Source organism: Myripristis murdjan, chromosome 3 (genome assembly GCF_902150065.1).
Source record: "Myripristis murdjan chromosome 3, fMyrMur1.1, whole genome shotgun sequence".
Taxonomy (NCBI): domain Eukaryota; kingdom Metazoa; phylum Chordata; class Actinopteri; order Holocentriformes; family Holocentridae; genus Myripristis; species Myripristis murdjan.
The window spans coordinates 29018674-29036128 of NC_043982.1; the positions used below are offsets into that span (position 1 = coordinate 29018674).

At 41.3% G+C, this 17455-nt stretch overlaps 1 protein-coding gene across 1 annotated transcript in view; it reads left to right on the plus strand.

Moving 5' to 3' along the window:
• The window catches only part of hipk3b (homeodomain interacting protein kinase 3b), a 66708-nt gene extending 51092 nt beyond the window's left edge, over nucleotides 1-15616 (plus strand). Inside the window, 14 exon segments of the mRNA XM_030080515.1 lie at nucleotides 4614-4733; nucleotides 5210-5296; nucleotides 5839-6023; nucleotides 6128-6287; nucleotides 7499-7625; nucleotides 7778-7899; nucleotides 8239-8296; nucleotides 8299-8365; nucleotides 8690-8857; nucleotides 8959-9291; nucleotides 9389-9535; nucleotides 10382-10638; nucleotides 12114-12253; nucleotides 13569-15616. Coding sequence (XP_029936375.1) covers nucleotides 4614-4733; nucleotides 5210-5296; nucleotides 5839-6023; nucleotides 6128-6287; nucleotides 7499-7625; nucleotides 7778-7899; nucleotides 8239-8296; nucleotides 8299-8365; nucleotides 8690-8857; nucleotides 8959-9291; nucleotides 9389-9535; nucleotides 10382-10638; nucleotides 12114-12253; nucleotides 13569-14039 — 2442 coding nt within the window. The 3' untranslated portion in view covers nucleotides 14040-15616.
• The last annotated feature ends 1839 nt before the right edge of the window (nucleotides 15617-17455 follow it).

A 17455-nucleotide genomic window follows, 5' to 3' on the forward strand; every position in this document is an offset into this window, starting at 1 on the left:
TTAAACATATGGGGGACAGGATCTAACCCATCCTGTGCGATCTTCTGTATCTCCGGAACAGAAGGTCATAAAAACATGGTCGGTGTCATGGCCCAGCTTGTGAGCCGTGGCAAAAATGGGAGTCATGCATTTGTTAAACTGAAAAGTGTACAAGTTTATCACTAAATATCAAAAACACAGGAAAGATATGAGGTGTGTAAATCAGTTTGTCAGTAGAGGGATGAGTGTTTAAGTGGTAAATGAAGGGTGTTTTACCTAAACAAAACACTGACAAGGCCAACCAAACAAAAACATTGGGCCAGGAGCAAGGAGAGGGAGAGAATGCTCTGGGACAGCCAGGTCTTAAATATGCCTGGGAGACTGGCCAGATGCTCCCAGTTGCAAGGACCTGCAAGGACACACAGACAGACAAGGAGAAAACACACACACACACACACACACACACACACACACACACACACACACACACACACACACAGAGGACCCAGCTAAGGCAAGAGGGCATCATAGGACCAAGACTAGCGCATTTAAGAGTCCCTGAAAACCTCCAGGTGGACCTTGGTGTTGGTAGGAGGTTCAGTTTCGGAGATATGGGCCAAAAGTCAGTGTGAGATGTGTCAGAACTGTTTTTTTTTTTTTTTTTTTTTTTATTACATGAAGTCAGAAATAAAGCTAACTCACCATTTGTTTACTTTTTGCACTGCCTTCATAGAATATACATATATGAAAATTATACAACAAGCCTTCATTTAATGTTTTTTTTAAGTTTTTAAATTAGAGCTAAACAAGTTAACCATGCAGGCAACACTGTAGCTCAGTTGTCAGCACTGCCACCTCACAGCAAAGAGGGTCTAAATCCTTAATCCTGGTCCTTTTTCTGTGTTGAGGTTACATGTTCTGCTTGTGTTTGTGTGGGTTTCCTCCAACACAAATATAGTGACAGGTCATGAAAACTGGTGACAGTAAATTGCCTTTAATCATGAATGTGTCTGCGTGTGTTTATCTGTGTGTTAGTTCTTGAATGGCCTGGCAGACTTGTCCATTGTGTTTTCTTGCCTTCAGCGCTACGTGTGCTGGTATTAGCCTCAACCCTGTGTGGTTATGGAAAATGGATAGATGGATAAGTTAACCATCATTTATTGATGAAATAGAGTGGCATTAGCAAAAATACTCATTCTACTCCCTACTTCATGTCATAGCTTTCTGCCCTTTGAGTCTCCTCATTACATTCAAGCCTCTGCTCTCACTGTCTTTGTCTGTAAATGTACACTCCCTTTCTCTTAAAATCACTCATACTCACAGCTCTATAGGACAGAAAAATGTGATACAGAAGAAACCTAAAGGTTTTAAAGGTTTAGCTAAACCAAACCAGCACCGCATTTCATCAGACATGCTTGATTCAACAAGATTCAAAAGCAATGTTCACCTCTTTGGCCCATGGGTTTGCAAGCCTGCAGTTTTACAGTAATGATACTAGTTAGCTACCTCATGAGCACCTCCACCGCCAGTGACTTCTTCAAGGGAAATGAGGTGAGTTTGACAGAAAGCATGCAGAACGAAGTAAGGGTCACATAAGTAGAATGTGAATAAGAAGGACGATGGCAAGAATATTCACAAATAGACACTCTCAGCTACTGAATTAGTCTAAGAAAAGTAACCAGCTGATTGTACATTAGTGAAAGACTAAGTAGCCACCAGCTGGCACAAGAGGAAAACTCTGGCTGTGAGATATCATCCTGGGGCTACAAGATAATCGGGCTAAAGGTAAAGGGACTGCTGCATACCCCCTGTCTTCTCCCTTTTCTTCCTCTTATCTCTCTGCATGGAGTCTGGTTCCATCTCACACAGCAGGTTGTATTTATAACTTCTCTTCCTCGTCTCCCCACCTCTCCTTACTTCAGTCTCGAGTTACACCACCTTTTACTTCACTAGTGGCATCAGTGGCAGCTCACTTCTTTGACGCAATAAACCTTCTCACCATGATTAGACCAGGTGCTGAAGGGTCTTGAGAATGTCTCCGTTCCCCATGTTTGTCTTCTGCATGCCGTCTTCATTTGTGCTCTTTAATAGTCTTCTTCTCTCGCTTACTTTCTTTTTCTACCAGTAGTGCAGGGCTTGTACACAGGGAATGATTGTGCACTTCCAAGGGAGTTTTACATCTTTACACAATTTGACACCCCTTGCAAGGGTATGTTTACTGTTTTTATTTTATTGCTTGGCCAGAACAAACTGGAAACATAAAGAAACTGAAAGAATAAGAGGATGTAGGCAGGGTAAGAGGCAGAAAGGATTATGTTGGGGTTAGTGGCAGCAAGGCTCTGGGTGGAATTTTCCTTTCTGTAAGCTGGTACAAAATGTACCCCAGCCTTGTAGCGCCAGAGATGAGAAAGGGGATGCTTTGTACACTGGGTGAGGAGGTGGGTACTTGTGCTTAATGATTAACTGAAATGTAGGTTTGTGTACAGGGGTGCTGTGGAATAGTGCTGACATGAAAATGTTTCATTGTAGTGTGTATTGGATTTAGATTGGAGGCCTCTGCTTTTGCTTCCTGTCTGTTCTACAGCAGGCCCAGGCTCGCTGGATAGCTGTTTTGTAAAGCAGTATGTTTGCACCAGTGATCTCACTGGTTTGTTTCTGAATGCTGCAGAAACACCCCTTCCAGGAAAAATTAGGGTTTTCCCATCACAAGAATTTTCCCTAACCACTCACATGCTGTGATGTTTTTTTGTATCTGTTGCTGTTTACATGATGTTGCCAGACTACACTGCAGTTACACTATGAACATGTTACCATGAACTGAATGCTAAACTGGAAGGAGGGAAATTTATGCTCAGGTTAAATCCTTTTAGAATCGAGTGTCAGTAATGCTTCCCTGATTGTGAACTTCATTATAAAAGAGTGAGAGAGAAATAGAGCGAATGGGACAGAGATTTTTGCTGACATGAACTGCCACTTGGCGTACATGTTGGGATAGTGAACAAGGGGATGAGAGCATTATAAAAAGGCAGCGATGAAAGTTCACACACAGCATGTTTTGTAAAGCATGGATATTTGAGTGAGCCATTGGATAAACAAACGGATGGTATCATCCCATCTATCCCTCATAACAAACAGATGAGATAACATCCATGATGCAAGCCATCAGAATCCCAGTGGACACATTGCGTCATCATAACCTCCCATGTAAGTCACTCAAGACACCCACACACAGACACATTGCATCAAGTACACAGACTACACATACACAGGAAACATGCACTCAAATATGGCCGCACTGGCCAAATGTCACAATATGCTCATCAAAACATAATATGCTCCAACAAAACATTTCTGGGTACGCATTTTAACCTTAAGTCTTTTTTCCTAGTTTTGCTCATTCCAAGTATTTATTTTGGAGAGATTTGACATATTCTCTCTTTCCTATCCCTCTGAATGAATGTTGTAGTCCATATCTTTCTCTTTCTGAATAGTAAAATAAAATGTTTGTTTTGGCTGCAAAGACGCACAGAAGCCTTGGGTCAGTGTGACAAAAGAACAGTTTCTTGACTGGCTTCATCTGAGGTGGAGAAGTACGCTTCATTTGACTTTCAAGTTTCAGCTTGTTGTAGTGAAGGTTGCAATTTTTGCATGCCATGCTTGTCTGCTCTGAAACTGTCTAGGTTTTTGTGTTTCATATATGGTATTGGAGAGGTACAGACAGAGACAGAGATGTCTTGAGACTTCAGCATTGATAATTTTATTCTGGTAAGCTGGCAGCGAAGTTGCTCTGCAACAACAATAATACCAGGGTGCCACTTTTGGTCATGCCCAAAACCTTTTCCCTGATCCTCGCTCCTCTCTTACTCTCTGGCAGTCCCGTCAATTCTTCGGCCCTGAGCAGCACTCCCTCTCTAATGGATGTTTTCCTTTACACTTTGGTGTGATTGACGTCAACCAGGCTTCTCACTGGACTCAACTCTCATAAAACTGTGTGTGATACTCTGTGCCACTTTATCTGACTGACAAGCAGCACTACTCAGCAAAGAGCTGGCACCTACATCCTGTTATCAGAGTTTACCTCAGAAGGACACTGACACTCTTCTTAAAGATCACAAACACCCACCAAACTGCAGTGCAGGGATTGGGTCTAATTGGGGTCTAATACAGATGAGTCCAACCATTTGTCAGGAATGTGCTATCCTTAAGACCTGTCCCCACTATATACACAGTGCACCTACACACATTCCATCCATGTACACACTGAAATGTAATCCTGTGATAGACTCATGATGTGATGTCAATGTACAGAGTGTCTAAGTCTGTGGAGGCCGACTGAGGCTGGAACAAGGATCAGGAAATCATGCTATGACAATATGATGGTTATAGATAAAGAATGAATGAGGAGCGAATGGACAATCAAAAAACAATGGAAAAAGCGCCTTGGTGGGTGTGATGACATGCCTAAAATGAATATAAGTTATTATAATATGGTTTAAAATGGTTATATTGAACTTGTTCACCCCAATTTTTAAATAATGAAAGAAGTTCTTTTTTAAGGTACCATTTTTCCCCTCCTTCTGTTTCATGTTCTGTCTCTCTCTGCTCTCTCTTCCCTCCTTCCTTATGGCCTACAGATTCGCTACATTTCTCAGACGCAAGGTTTGCCAGGGGAACATTTGCTGAATGTTGGGACAAAGACTGCACGGTTCTTTTGCAGAGAGTCGGACTCACCTTATGCAGCATGGAGACTGAAGGTGAGAACCATTTAGACGCTTAAAAACCATGACCTTAGATTGTGACAAAGCATTCAAAACAACAGAAACCTCCTCCCTTGTTCTGCTTCATTCTGACTTTAAGTTGAAAGTCGAGTCAGGTCACTTAAACCTCAAATGTTCTCTTCCTCTCTCTGGGCAAACAAGGACTGCTGAAAAATGCACTTTCTAATGCTTTAACCAACAAAAAAAAGTTTTTGTTGGTTAGCAAAGAGATGCATAAAAAACTGACAGGTTATACACAGCAGATGTGAAATACAGACTTAGAGTTCTGTGGTACTTCTTAGTTCTTATAACCATATATATCCTTTTCCCCCCAACTTCCTAGGTAGCATGAACTTATTTCTAGAAACATTTACTATTAAAACGCTATCATGGTGGAACCCTGTGACCACTTTTATTGAATTCAGCACTGAAGTCCTCGCTAAGTAAGCCGGTTGTCTCTTTTCTTCCCACAGACGACAGATGAGCATGAGACGGAGACTGGGATGAAATCAAAGGAAGCAAGGAAGTACATCTTCAGCTGTTTGGATGACATAGCGCATGTATGTTCACTGTACAGGAAGAACACACCTTCAGCAGTTGCAAACACAATATACACACAGAGCATGAAAGGATGTTCAGCATCAAAAGGTTGTTTTGAGGATGTAGAGCACTAGGCCTTTAACAGAGGAAGCACACCTACAGCTGTTTAAGGAGAATAGAGCATACATGTCTGATTACTGGAAAACACCATAATCTTACTTCCCTGCAGTCAGACATCAGTTATCAAAATCAAAATCAAGGTTCAGTTTCAGTCAGTTCTCTGTTGAAAACCACAACTGGAAATTCCCCAGGCAACTATCATTGTTTTAAATGTCTATGCTGTTATAGTTAATACAAGAAGGACATTTTTGTGAACTCATTCATGACTAATGGTTCATCATTTGCAGGAATCATATTTGAATCATATTTGATCGTTTCCATGTTTTAACTTGGTCATTTTACTTTGTACACATTTACATTTAATATACTCTTCTGTTTTATGGCTTTTCTTTTGCTTATTGTAAAGTAAGTCATTTTAAAGGTAAAATTTTTGCTGTGTCAGGTGAACTTGGTGATGAATCTGGAAGGTAGTGACTTGTTAGCAGAGAAGGCAGACCGTCGGGAGTTTGTGGGCCTGTTGAAGAAGATGTTGTTGATTGATGCAGAGAAGAGGATTGCCCCTGCCGAGGCTCTCAGCCACCCCTTTGTGACAATGCAACACCTGCTTGACTTCCCCCACAGCAACCAGTAAGCCCAACTTTCCTTGGTTCTTCAGACAGACATGTCAGCATTCAAGACTTTCATATGAACATGGTCTCTTCTCTCCTTATTTTTTTTTTTTCTGTGAATAGCGTGAAATCATGTTTCCACATCATGGATGTGTGTTGGACTCGTCCAAGCGCGTATGACGGGGTCAACCGGAATAAAGGTCCATTTGTTAGACCCTTGACCACGGCTGCCCCCGCCTCAGTCAGCCACCCATTCAACAAGATGACTGGTGTCCACACTCAAGTAAGTAATGTCGGCTGTGTTTTCGTCATGATCTGCCATTTGCATTAGTGTTCGAGGGTTCGGGGCATTAGTACACACTATTCATTAGATCAGGGGCTCCAGAACATGCTTATTAAGATTTTTTTTCATTACTTATGATCATGTAGAGAATTGCATAACTGTCTGTGCTAGGGAGGTAACAGAGGTAACTGTGACACATAAGATGAAAACAGTCGTTTTAATACAAAAGTACACCTCGTTTGCGAGGTATCTGATTTTTGGACCTACTGCATTATATGAAGAGATGGTGGCATTCATTTTCCAGACTGAAGAATTACACCTGATTTAAGTGATTACATTGATTTTTCTGTTCATCTTTGAGGACTATGGAGATGTAGACAATTACCTTGGATGCATTGCTTTTGTGTGCCAACTTACCCACCTTGTTGCGTCTTAGTTCTGCTGTCATGGCAACCAAAACACGTCATGTTGGTGAGGTCATGGCAACAGTGCAAATCAGTCCTGTTGCTGAGGGGGGAAAAAGACCTGACCCTTCTTTTGCATTGTATCTGTTGTAATGCAAAACATTTCAAAATGTTTTTATCAGCCATCTTAGTAAAAATGTAAAAATCATCTGTGCAAAAGAAAACCAGTTGTGATACAGTGATTGTACCACTGTGTATAAATCAAAGTGCATCATGTGTTTCGCAAGTACAGAAATACAGCTGATATACATAGGCCTTCTCATTCCTGTCTAGATTTAACCCTCTGGAAAACTTATGAAAGAAGTGTGGTCACAAGCCTTGCATATGTAAAACTTGTCAGCAATTATTTGTGTACATGTAGCAGTTTACGTGAACTGTTAATCATTCCTGTTCAGGAGGACTTACCAGAAAATGTTCTGGCTTTCTAGTAATAGCTTCTGAAAGGGTGCTTTGTGTTCACATGTGTATGCAGGCACATTATGGAGCTGGAGCAGACCAGAACAATATAGGCCTAGTTCTTGCTATTCAATAATTGTGATTATAACCAGGCACGAGAGCGGTATGAGTGGTGAACTCTGATCCATTGGCAGATGCATGACTGTTCTTTGTTTATCCCTAGCCTCTGTGTGGTTCAAACACAGCCTGCTCATGGCACACATGTCGCCATCTACTGGCTCTTAGTAGTATTGTTGACATTTTATACCTGATGGAGTCCTGTCAAGCCTTTAACCTTGTTCTCTTTTATAGGGTTTAGCTCCATCAGCCCCCTCAGTGATGCACCCTGGGATACCGTTGCAGACAGGAAATGGTCAGTTTGGGTGCAGTGATTCCTTTCAGCAAGCTCCACTCATTCTTTGTCCACCAACTATTCAAGGTAGGCAATGTAATTCCTTTTTTTTTTTTTTTTTTGGCATTTTGTACCTTGCATTGCCTTGTAACTTTTTGCTTTTAGCTTGAGACCAGACTACAGATTTCACTTTCAGTTTTTTTTTCTAGATGGTAATTTCTGTGTTCTTATTTTTGCAGGAATTCCCACCAATGCAGCTAAACCGGCCAGCTACTCCGTTCGAATGGAGACTGCTATGCCCCTGGTCACCCAAGCACCCCCCATCCAGCCCCTACAGATTAGACCGGGAGTCATCACCCAGGTAAGGGCTACGGTATAGTAAGTATAAGAATGGTGGAGATAGCGTTCAGAGCACAGACTGAGATGTAGTTATTTCGCATAGCAACCTGATCTGATTCACAAATAATTACTCTCGTCATCTGCCTCAAGAATGGAAAAACACAAAAGAAATCATCATTTCATCATGTGCTTAATTCTGCACTTGTGAATTACAAAGCTGACGTGGGTATTAATCCTGACTGAGTGCTGTTTTGTCACAAAGGCAATGCTAGAAACATCTTGACAGGTAGATTTATAGGCTGATTTGAGCTGCATTAAGAAGATAATTAGTAGGTGACTGCTTTGACCCTCTCCATTTCAGCAAGCCTGGTCCAACCGTGCCCAGCAGATCTTGGTGCCTACCTGGCAACAGGTGACACCAGTGCCCCACCACCAACCACATTGGCATCTGACACTGTGGCAGGCCCACAGAGACTGGGTGACTGGGGGTAAGCTATTTGTGCGCGTTTGTCACTGTGCCAATGTACAGTATCTGTTTGATGCATTTTCAAAACTGTCTATTGTCTATGATATGTGGTTGTAGATTTTATAGATTGTTTGAGTATCATCTTTAGTAGTGCATTATTAGTTTTGGTTGCTGTGTGCACCCTTAGGAGTAGCTGAACCTCTCTGATACAGCGTGCTCTCTCCTCTGCATATTAATGATCAATGAGTCATGCATGTCTTTTGGGACCAGTGACTGAGACCATTTTGCCACTAATGGTGCTAAAGCCTTTTGGCTCAATTTGCAATTTTCTCTATTCTTAATGCAGGAAGGTGCGTCCCCATGGTAACCATTACAGCTCCATGATTGCCCACCCTCAGCCACTCTTAACCAACCAAATGACCATGTCCGCCCATCAGCCAATCAGCATAGGCATTGCACATGTGGTGTGGCCACAGCCTGCTGCCAACAAGAGACCCAAGCCCTGCGTTAACAGGTGTGGCATATGGGTTGTCGATTCTCTGTGACATTAAAATGCATACACATGCACACACTGACATGTTTTCCTTTTGCTGAATGTGACAAATTCTCTTGTAGGGGCGGCAGCTTCTCCCACAACACAAATATCCAAAATTCAGCATGCCAATCCCCAAAGGTGGCCGATACGGCAAAGACTGTAGTGGAGGTAGAGGAGGAAGAAGCCAGATGTCCTGAGGGAGGGCATATTGTTGGAGAGGAGCATGTCACAGAGCAGGCGGAGGAGGACGGTGAGGAGAACTGCTGTAAGGTGGAGCCGGACTGTGAAGAGCGTTCAGTATCGCAGGAGCAGCGGCAGGACATGGTGATCTCTGACCTTGCAAGCCCGACTGTCAGTGTCATCAGTATCAGCAGTGACGAGGAGGAGAGTGCACAAAGGCACTCAATGGGGGAGTAAGTACTGCCAATAGTGTCATCAGAGAGCTTATTTTAATTTTAAGTTTCAACTGACTGTCTAATTTGTCCCTCATTTCTCTCTCTGTATGTGCAGGTGTAATGGTAGCGCAGATTGTGAGGCATGCCAGAGCACTGTCAGTATGGAGAGGGTGTGTTCCCTCAGCAGCCCAGACAGCACACTCAGCACGAGCTCTTCAGCCTCAGCTCAGTCCAGTGCCTCGCCTTGCAAACGCCCCAATAGGTACAGTCAGCGCTTAAACTGCCAATAAAGTAGAAACAAAACATAAATTTGGTGTGTTTTCTCACAGACAAAATAGCTGGTTTGCATTAAAATGGAACTGTTGCTCTCATGTCAATCACAGCAGTGTACAAAGGCTCGCAAGCCAAACTAGTTGAAAGTTTTGCACAGCTGCATTCACTGCCCATTGTCGTTCACTGCCCCTCCTTCATTCACCATCGCCTACTTTTATTCAACAGTGTTCTGTGATTATTATTACTATTATTGTTATTATTGTTTATATGATTTTTATTTTTAATCCGTGTCTGTTGGACTACATGCTATAAATTATATTGTGTTTCCATTGTGTTTTTCTTTGATCTGTTCATTTACAAGATAAATCTGTGTAAAGCTACAGATACTGAAGTTGCGAGATGTGCCATTACAACCAGGGAACCAAAAAAAAAACAAAACAGACAAATGATAGTAAACTCCTGGAGAGAAAAATAAATAAATGCATAAATACATAAATACCTAAACAAACAAACAAACAGCTCAACTCTGTCCCATCTGGTGGGGACTGTTAGTAAACAAACACGCCTCAAGTCACAGCGAGTACACAGATATTTTTTCACGACACCATGTCTGACAGCAGGTTGACTGCAGCAACAAGTTGGATTTTGTTTTTTCTGCTATGCTACTGCCCTTAAGATCACATACATTGGATTACAATGGATCATTCTTTATCTTGACCCAACTCAAACAAACCTCTCACCAGGCTTTACCAACATTTTGCTTTACTTATCATTAGCGGTTAAATGGCAACAAAAGAGCTGTCTGTAACTTTCTTACTTGTCTACCCTCTTGCAGCATGTCTGATGATGAACAGGAGAGTGGTTGTGACACAGTGGATGGCTCACCTGCCTCTGACTCCTCTGGCCATAGCAGCAGTCCCTTCACCGAGCAGCGCTACATCGCAGGCAGCAACCAGAACTGCGAGCCACGTGTAGCGTGTGTTGCCCCGGAAACTGAGCCCAGTAAGCCACCAGTGCGTACTATGGTGGTGCCACCAATGAGGGTGCAGAACAACAACAACCCTGCCATCAGTGAAACTACAGGCAACACAGGTAAAGTCTGAACACACATGATAAGGACAAACCTGATCTGTTCTGGCCATAAATGCACTTGATAAGTGCCTGGTCTAAGTCTCAGTTGACTTAATTAATATTTAGATGTAAAACCTTTATATTTTAAGTTTCTTTCAATACAAAATCAATATTTCATGGGGCCTGCACAGTCAAGTTTAGTCAACAGGGCAGAAAGAAGGGGTGGAGTGGAGTGTAAGATGCTGGTTTACAAACTTCAATTTAACTCCACATTTGACAAAAACAGATGGCAGGCCACCTTTTCTTTCTGGTTTACTCTGTCTGAGGAAGACTCCTAAATTGTTGTCCACTCAGGGGACTAGCAAGTATATTACTAGGTCATGGTAGCTCAGAGATCCTGTCACCACTGCTGATGTCTGCTCCACAGGTCACATGGCCTGGGATTACACCGTCTTAGTAGGCCACAGAGGTTCTCACAGGTGATTATGGGTGACCTGCCCTGACGTATCCACTCTGATCTCTGGAGTGGATGTTTGTTTGCCGTCATCTCTCTTGCTCTGGCTCCAGCTGCCACTTTGAGAGTCCTTTTTAAACCCCTGTATCTGTGTGTACTTTATAAAGCAACATAAGGCATGTGTAACGGCCCCAAAATGTTTGTCTCGAATTACATGTTCACAACATGGTTGCCAACCAGAGGGCACGGTGAATTTTCGTAAACAAACAAAAAATGAATAAATGTTACATGAAAGTTTTTTTGAGGTGTTAAAAAGGAGTTATGCATGCTTAAATGTAGGCTTTATAGCAGCTGTGGTCAGTGGGATGTCTCTGTCTCTTGTTTCATAGTGTTCTTTTAAGAGCCCCCTCCTTTTTTTTTAGGTCATTTAGAGTTGAGTTAACTGTAAATCCTCAGAGAAAATCACACGTTCTCATATCGCCTTTCATGTCAGAGGCATCACCAAGCCATCTCCCTCACCAACCTTCAAACTATTTCCAAGTGAAGCCCCACATAAAAGGGCACAGCTTGCTATTCTAGTGCCGATGGGAGTATTTATAGCTGGTGGTCTGACCCCACTATAAGCACTATGAACAAGCTTAGTTACCAGCCCCACCCCCGATCCCCCAAAACATGCCTATTTTTAAACATGTAGATCATGTTCAGAGGACAGATGCCAGTGTGTTTAAAGAGCGAGATCTGATCAAACAGTAGAAATCACTGACAATCCCACAAAGTCTTCTGCCACAAACGTTGACATTTGTGTCATTCTAATAAAGCTGCAAATATGGTTGGATCCAAGCTCCAGCCATATCTACCTATCTTTCTCTCTGTCTTTCTATCTCTCTATCTATCTCTCTATCTATCTATCTGCCTATCTATCTGTCTGCCTATCTATCTATGAAATTGATATCGGACCACCAAATTGTCTATTATGTTTATATGTCATGCTCCACTTTTCTCTCCCTCAATCTCCCTTCTTATTCATCATCTCCTCCCCCAGTCTTAGAGTCTTTATGCCAGTCCAAAGGGCGAGGCATTCCTGGGCGACAGCTTCACCACTCTACTCCCCTCCTCAATCGGCCACAGAAGATCACCCCTGCATTCCAGCCCCAGCAACAGCAAGCCATAGGCTTTGGGCAGGTCAGTGCACAGGAAAAACACAGGGTTTCTACGGTCATGAAAATCCTGGAAGTGTCACCGAGTTTGAAAGTTTGTTTTCCAGGAAAATGGTGAAATATCCCCAAAGATTTTCAAAAGTCATGTAAATTTTTAATAATAATTGTAATCTTGACAAGTTGAGCTAAAATCTGAGAAACAGTTAAGATATTTTTATTTCCTCAAAATCAGCTCTTGTACCATTGCAGGAAACCAGCCAGTCAGATTTAAGAGACTGTTTGCTATGAGAAGTATTTTATTTGTCTTGAGCACCTTTTTTACACATGCAGGTCTGTTTTTCATTAAAAAAAATGTGACAACATTGCTAATTCAGTGACTGATAATGTATTGTCACTTGCATTTGCACATGGGAACAAGATATTGATTTTGATTTAGAGCTGGATTGTTGACATGCCTGTTGCCTTGTGGTATTTTAGCAAACACTTGGCTCTTTAAAATGGGCTTTAACTCCAACACAGTGTGATGGCGCATCCTCAATCATGAGACCATTTTCATTTGTCCTCATTTTATATAAAATTTGTATTTTTGTCCCAAGTCTGCTTTACGGAAAGAAAATGAAAATAAATTATACTGATTCTGACCAATGTTCTTCCTGATAGTGTTATTTGGATAAGCTATCCTGCATCTGCCTATTACTTGAAGGCTACACAGTTGTATAGACATGAGTAACACACAGAGTCTCGAGCAGGTGGCCATGACAACAGGTGATGAAAAGAGCACAAAGTTTGAATTCCAAATAATTCCTCTTCATATTTGAGCAACAAGAGGTAACAACACTGTAGTTCAGAGACCATGAATTAAAATGGGGCGGATGCATTTGCCACAGCGCACTTCCAGTTTAACAGTCTAATATAGCCTCAGGATAGAGGAATCACTCTGTATGGTACCTTGGTGTGGTCATGGAAAAACAGACATATCTGTTGGAAACAAAGTTAGTGTATTAGCATTGCTGTTTGCATGTTTTGTAAAGGACCTGCTAACAATTTTCTTCACCTACCACAGTGGCTGGTAACAACAAATGCACTAGCCACTGCTCAAAAACCTAGTACCTTGCAAGTGGAGAAATATTGTTTACAGTATTTAGTAGTGTACCCATTTTCAAGTGATTTTTAACCAATAAGAGGTGTTGTTGAGACTGAGTAAAACAGGCTAATGGTAGACACACAGACTAAAATGAGGTGGACGGCACTGGACAGTTAACTTTTAGTGACTCACAGACATAACTGTATGTTGATCAATCTCAATCTGATGAGTTCAACATTCTTCTTCTCTTCCTCAGGTGCAGCATTACGGTTCCTGCCACCAGGAATGGAATGGCAACTATGCCCACCGGCGACCGCAGGCCTACATCCCCCCCACCATGCATGGGCACACCTTCACTCTGTCCCACAGCAGCCCAAACCACACTGCAGGCCCCCACCCCCACCTCGGGGGCCACCCACACTCCCAGCCCACCTTGTTGTCATATCCCCCATCTGGTTCCCTGGTCACGGCTGCACCAGTGGCCCACATCCTTGCATCTCCTGGGGCCTCACGCCCCGTCCTCCAGCCCACCTACAGCATCTCCCACCCGGCAGGCATTGTGCATCAGGTCACCGTGGGCATCAACCCCCGGCTGTTGCCCTCCCCAACCTTACACCCGCAGGGCCAGTTCAAGCCCCTATTTCCCCCTCACTCCTACATCGCCTCGCCTGCCTACGCCAGTTTCCCTCTCAGCCCTACCAAAATCAACCAGTACCCCTACATCTGAGCATCAGCAGGCAGTTTCCATGCTGCGCTGCCCAGATACCCTTTGCACCACCTGAGGGCTAAGCAAGCAGGGCAAATTATCTCTGAAATCACAAACAACATGGTTTTCATTTCAAAAACCATGGCACAACCACAGAGAAAGCAAGCTATTTTTTGAATTGTGTTGACCTGGGTGTAATTGAACTTTAAGCTTTAAAAAAAAAAGAAAAACAAGAGTTCCAGTTGTGGAGGGGAGCAGTAGTTAAGAGAAAGAAGGAAATGATGTATGAATGATTGAATGAATGAGTAGATAAGAAACTCACACTCAATGTGTTTTGCACATTTGATATATCTTTGCATTGGATCTTCTACGAATACTCCTCAAAACAGGTAAATAATTGGGGTGATGTTGAATAGTTAAACTTTGCACCCCTGATCCCAGCTATTTTTCTATATTGCCTTCTTACGTGTGCAAGACACATCCGTATTTGTAAAGCCATCACAGTCTCTAGCTCTAGGTTGACAGATGCACATGTTGTCTACAGTGTATGTTGTACTGCGTTTGAAGTATTTGTACCTTTTCGGTGTCTTTCGGTGTTTGCAATGTCAAGTCAATTAACCGATTTAAATAGGGTTGTTCCTCACGCTGCATGTGGTCTTGCATGAGCAGAAAAATGTAAACGGAAAGATGCATAGACGTTGCTCTTATTGTTTGTGTCACAAGACTTGCTGCATTGTATAATTGTCCCCAGCCATAGTGCCTTACATATTTGAGGTTGTTAATGTTACTACTTATATATGACTATATACATGAATATTAATGTACTGGACTGCAGCACTTGAAATTCCAATCAGTCGATGCATCCTATGTGTGAGTATATATATGCACATGTGTATATGTCCATGCATAGCCTGCATGGATGTGATGTATCGCGGATAGCGGTGCTTACTTTTTGGAGTCAGTGTATATTTCAGTGTGTAGTGAGTTACCTTTCTGTTCTTTCAAGAACAGCATGCTTTGCTGTGGCGAATGCTTGCTGTTTCATTTTAAATGTCTTTGATTTTTGTTCTCCCTCCCCCGAATGAACTAGTGTACAAAGTGCAAGTACTGAGTATTGCTTAATATTTGATAATCACTTTTTATTTAGTGAAACTCTTATTACTAACAGTATTTGTACTGTTTAATGAAACTGCAATACAATCTAAATAGTTGTTGATTTATTTTTGTCTTTGTATTTTCATTTTGAGTGTTTTCACTTTGTTTCCTAGATGTTTAGAAGTGTGGTGGGCATGGCTTTGATTAGGTGAGGACAAAAATGCAAATTAATTCACAGTATGGAATCTTCTAAGCCTGAGCAGACCATGCAGTATTTGATATACACACATATATAGACATATATTATAGAGCTAGACTATTTAGTACAGACGCTTGATAAGGTGTGAGTTAATTGTGTGCAATTCTCTCATTTATGCATGTGTGACAAAATTAACTTTTCCCCTTTACATTATACCATTTGTTTAAGGCTTAAGGCTTATCGGTGGTGTCAACAACTGCTTATTTTATACATTCCGTCAGGGAGAATATATATATATATATATATATATATATATATATATATATAATATATATATATATATATATATATATATATATGTATATATATATATATATGTATACACACACACACACACACACACACACATATATATATATATATATATATATGTACTGGTTGTACCAGTATATATATAGATATGCTGTGTGCATTTTTTTTCTGTTAATTTTATTTAGTTATGTGTGTAAATTTGTCTTTACTTTCAAATGAAGTTGCTTGTGCAGCACCAAAGACTGTAATTCATTTCCTGAGCAAGGTAGCTATTCTGTTTGCATAGACCTCAGTTATACTGTAGTTGTAGGATGGGGTTAAATAAAAAATATGGTATTTAAAAAATGGCTGAGGTTTTGTCTAGCTTATCGGGCAATTAATATGTCGTATCATTTTTTTCTTGAATGTATCATAGATAAGCTGCTATATGATGATTGCCACTTCAATAGCTGTGAAATTAGGTGATTTCTCTGAGTTTAAACCTAGCGTTGCTATTTTTGTATAGGTCCCTAATTATCTGAAATAGAAGTGGTTTTGATTTTAGTGTTTTGCGTTCATATTTGGAGTGTCATTGTAACTACTGTATTGCTGATGATGGACATTAGTTGCATTTGTTGTTTTTGGGGGTGTGTGTTTTTTGCATCAGTATTTTATTCTTATTAACCTTTTCAGGCTCATCACTGCATATAAATGATGTATCAATGTAATTTAATTTTTGTATGTTTTCATATTACCGTTTTGTACACATCTAAAGCTGTAGCTTGCAGGATTGATTTAACTTTTTCATCATGGTAGTTATGTATGTGGTATACTACCAGTACTCTTTTGTGTATTGAAGGAGCACTGTGAGATGGCAGATAATATTTGATGTGCTCAATTAAATGCTTCTGTAATGTTTCCACAAATCTCACACACACACACACACACACACACACACACACACACACACACACACACACACATACACACATACACACATACACACACATACACACATACACACATACACACACATCACCAAGCGCTCATACATTGGCTTGTAAGGGTTTGGATGATTAGACTGTTTGTCCAAAATGAATTTTGCCCAATGTATTTGTTCCAAGACAATGTTTTATAACTTATTTTCTTTCTAAATGGATTTGAAGCGGTATTTATTGCAACCCTTTTATCTGTTCAATGTTATATCTGGCTAGAATATTTGTTCCACAATTTGTAATTTTTAACTGCCTTGCGTTTGGATCGCTCTCCCCTTTATGAGTGTCTCATATCAAAATGATGTTTTGTCAATGCAAAACTGTGGCCATCGTCATGTGTTCCTTACTGAAATTGAGACAGTGTGAGCAGCACTGTGTATGTGCCTTGAGATTCAGAAAATGAGAATTTGAGATGGCGTTTGGCCACCACCTCTCCACGTACAGTAGTAGAGGAGGAAGGCGTAGAATCCAATAATCTGCCATGTTGGGTAAACAGTCATTTCATGGCCACTTGACCAAAAAAAAAAAAAAAAAAAAAACAACAAAAAACCAAAAAAAGGTAGAAAGAAAAAAAAAACTCGAAACAGGACTTCATCATGCTGTCATCCCAGGGAGCTGTACTCCTCTGATAAGCTTTTGGACAAGACAGAGGAAGAGTTAGGTGGTGGCTTTCCACTGTTTTTAGATCGCTGCCACCACACCCTCTCTGTGATACACTCGCATGCACCAATAAAACACACACACGCACACACACACACACACACACACACACACACTTTGAATGATATGACACTTAAAACACTGATCCTTTTCGATAGTCACTCTGGCTGAACAGCAAATGCAATACTTTACATTGT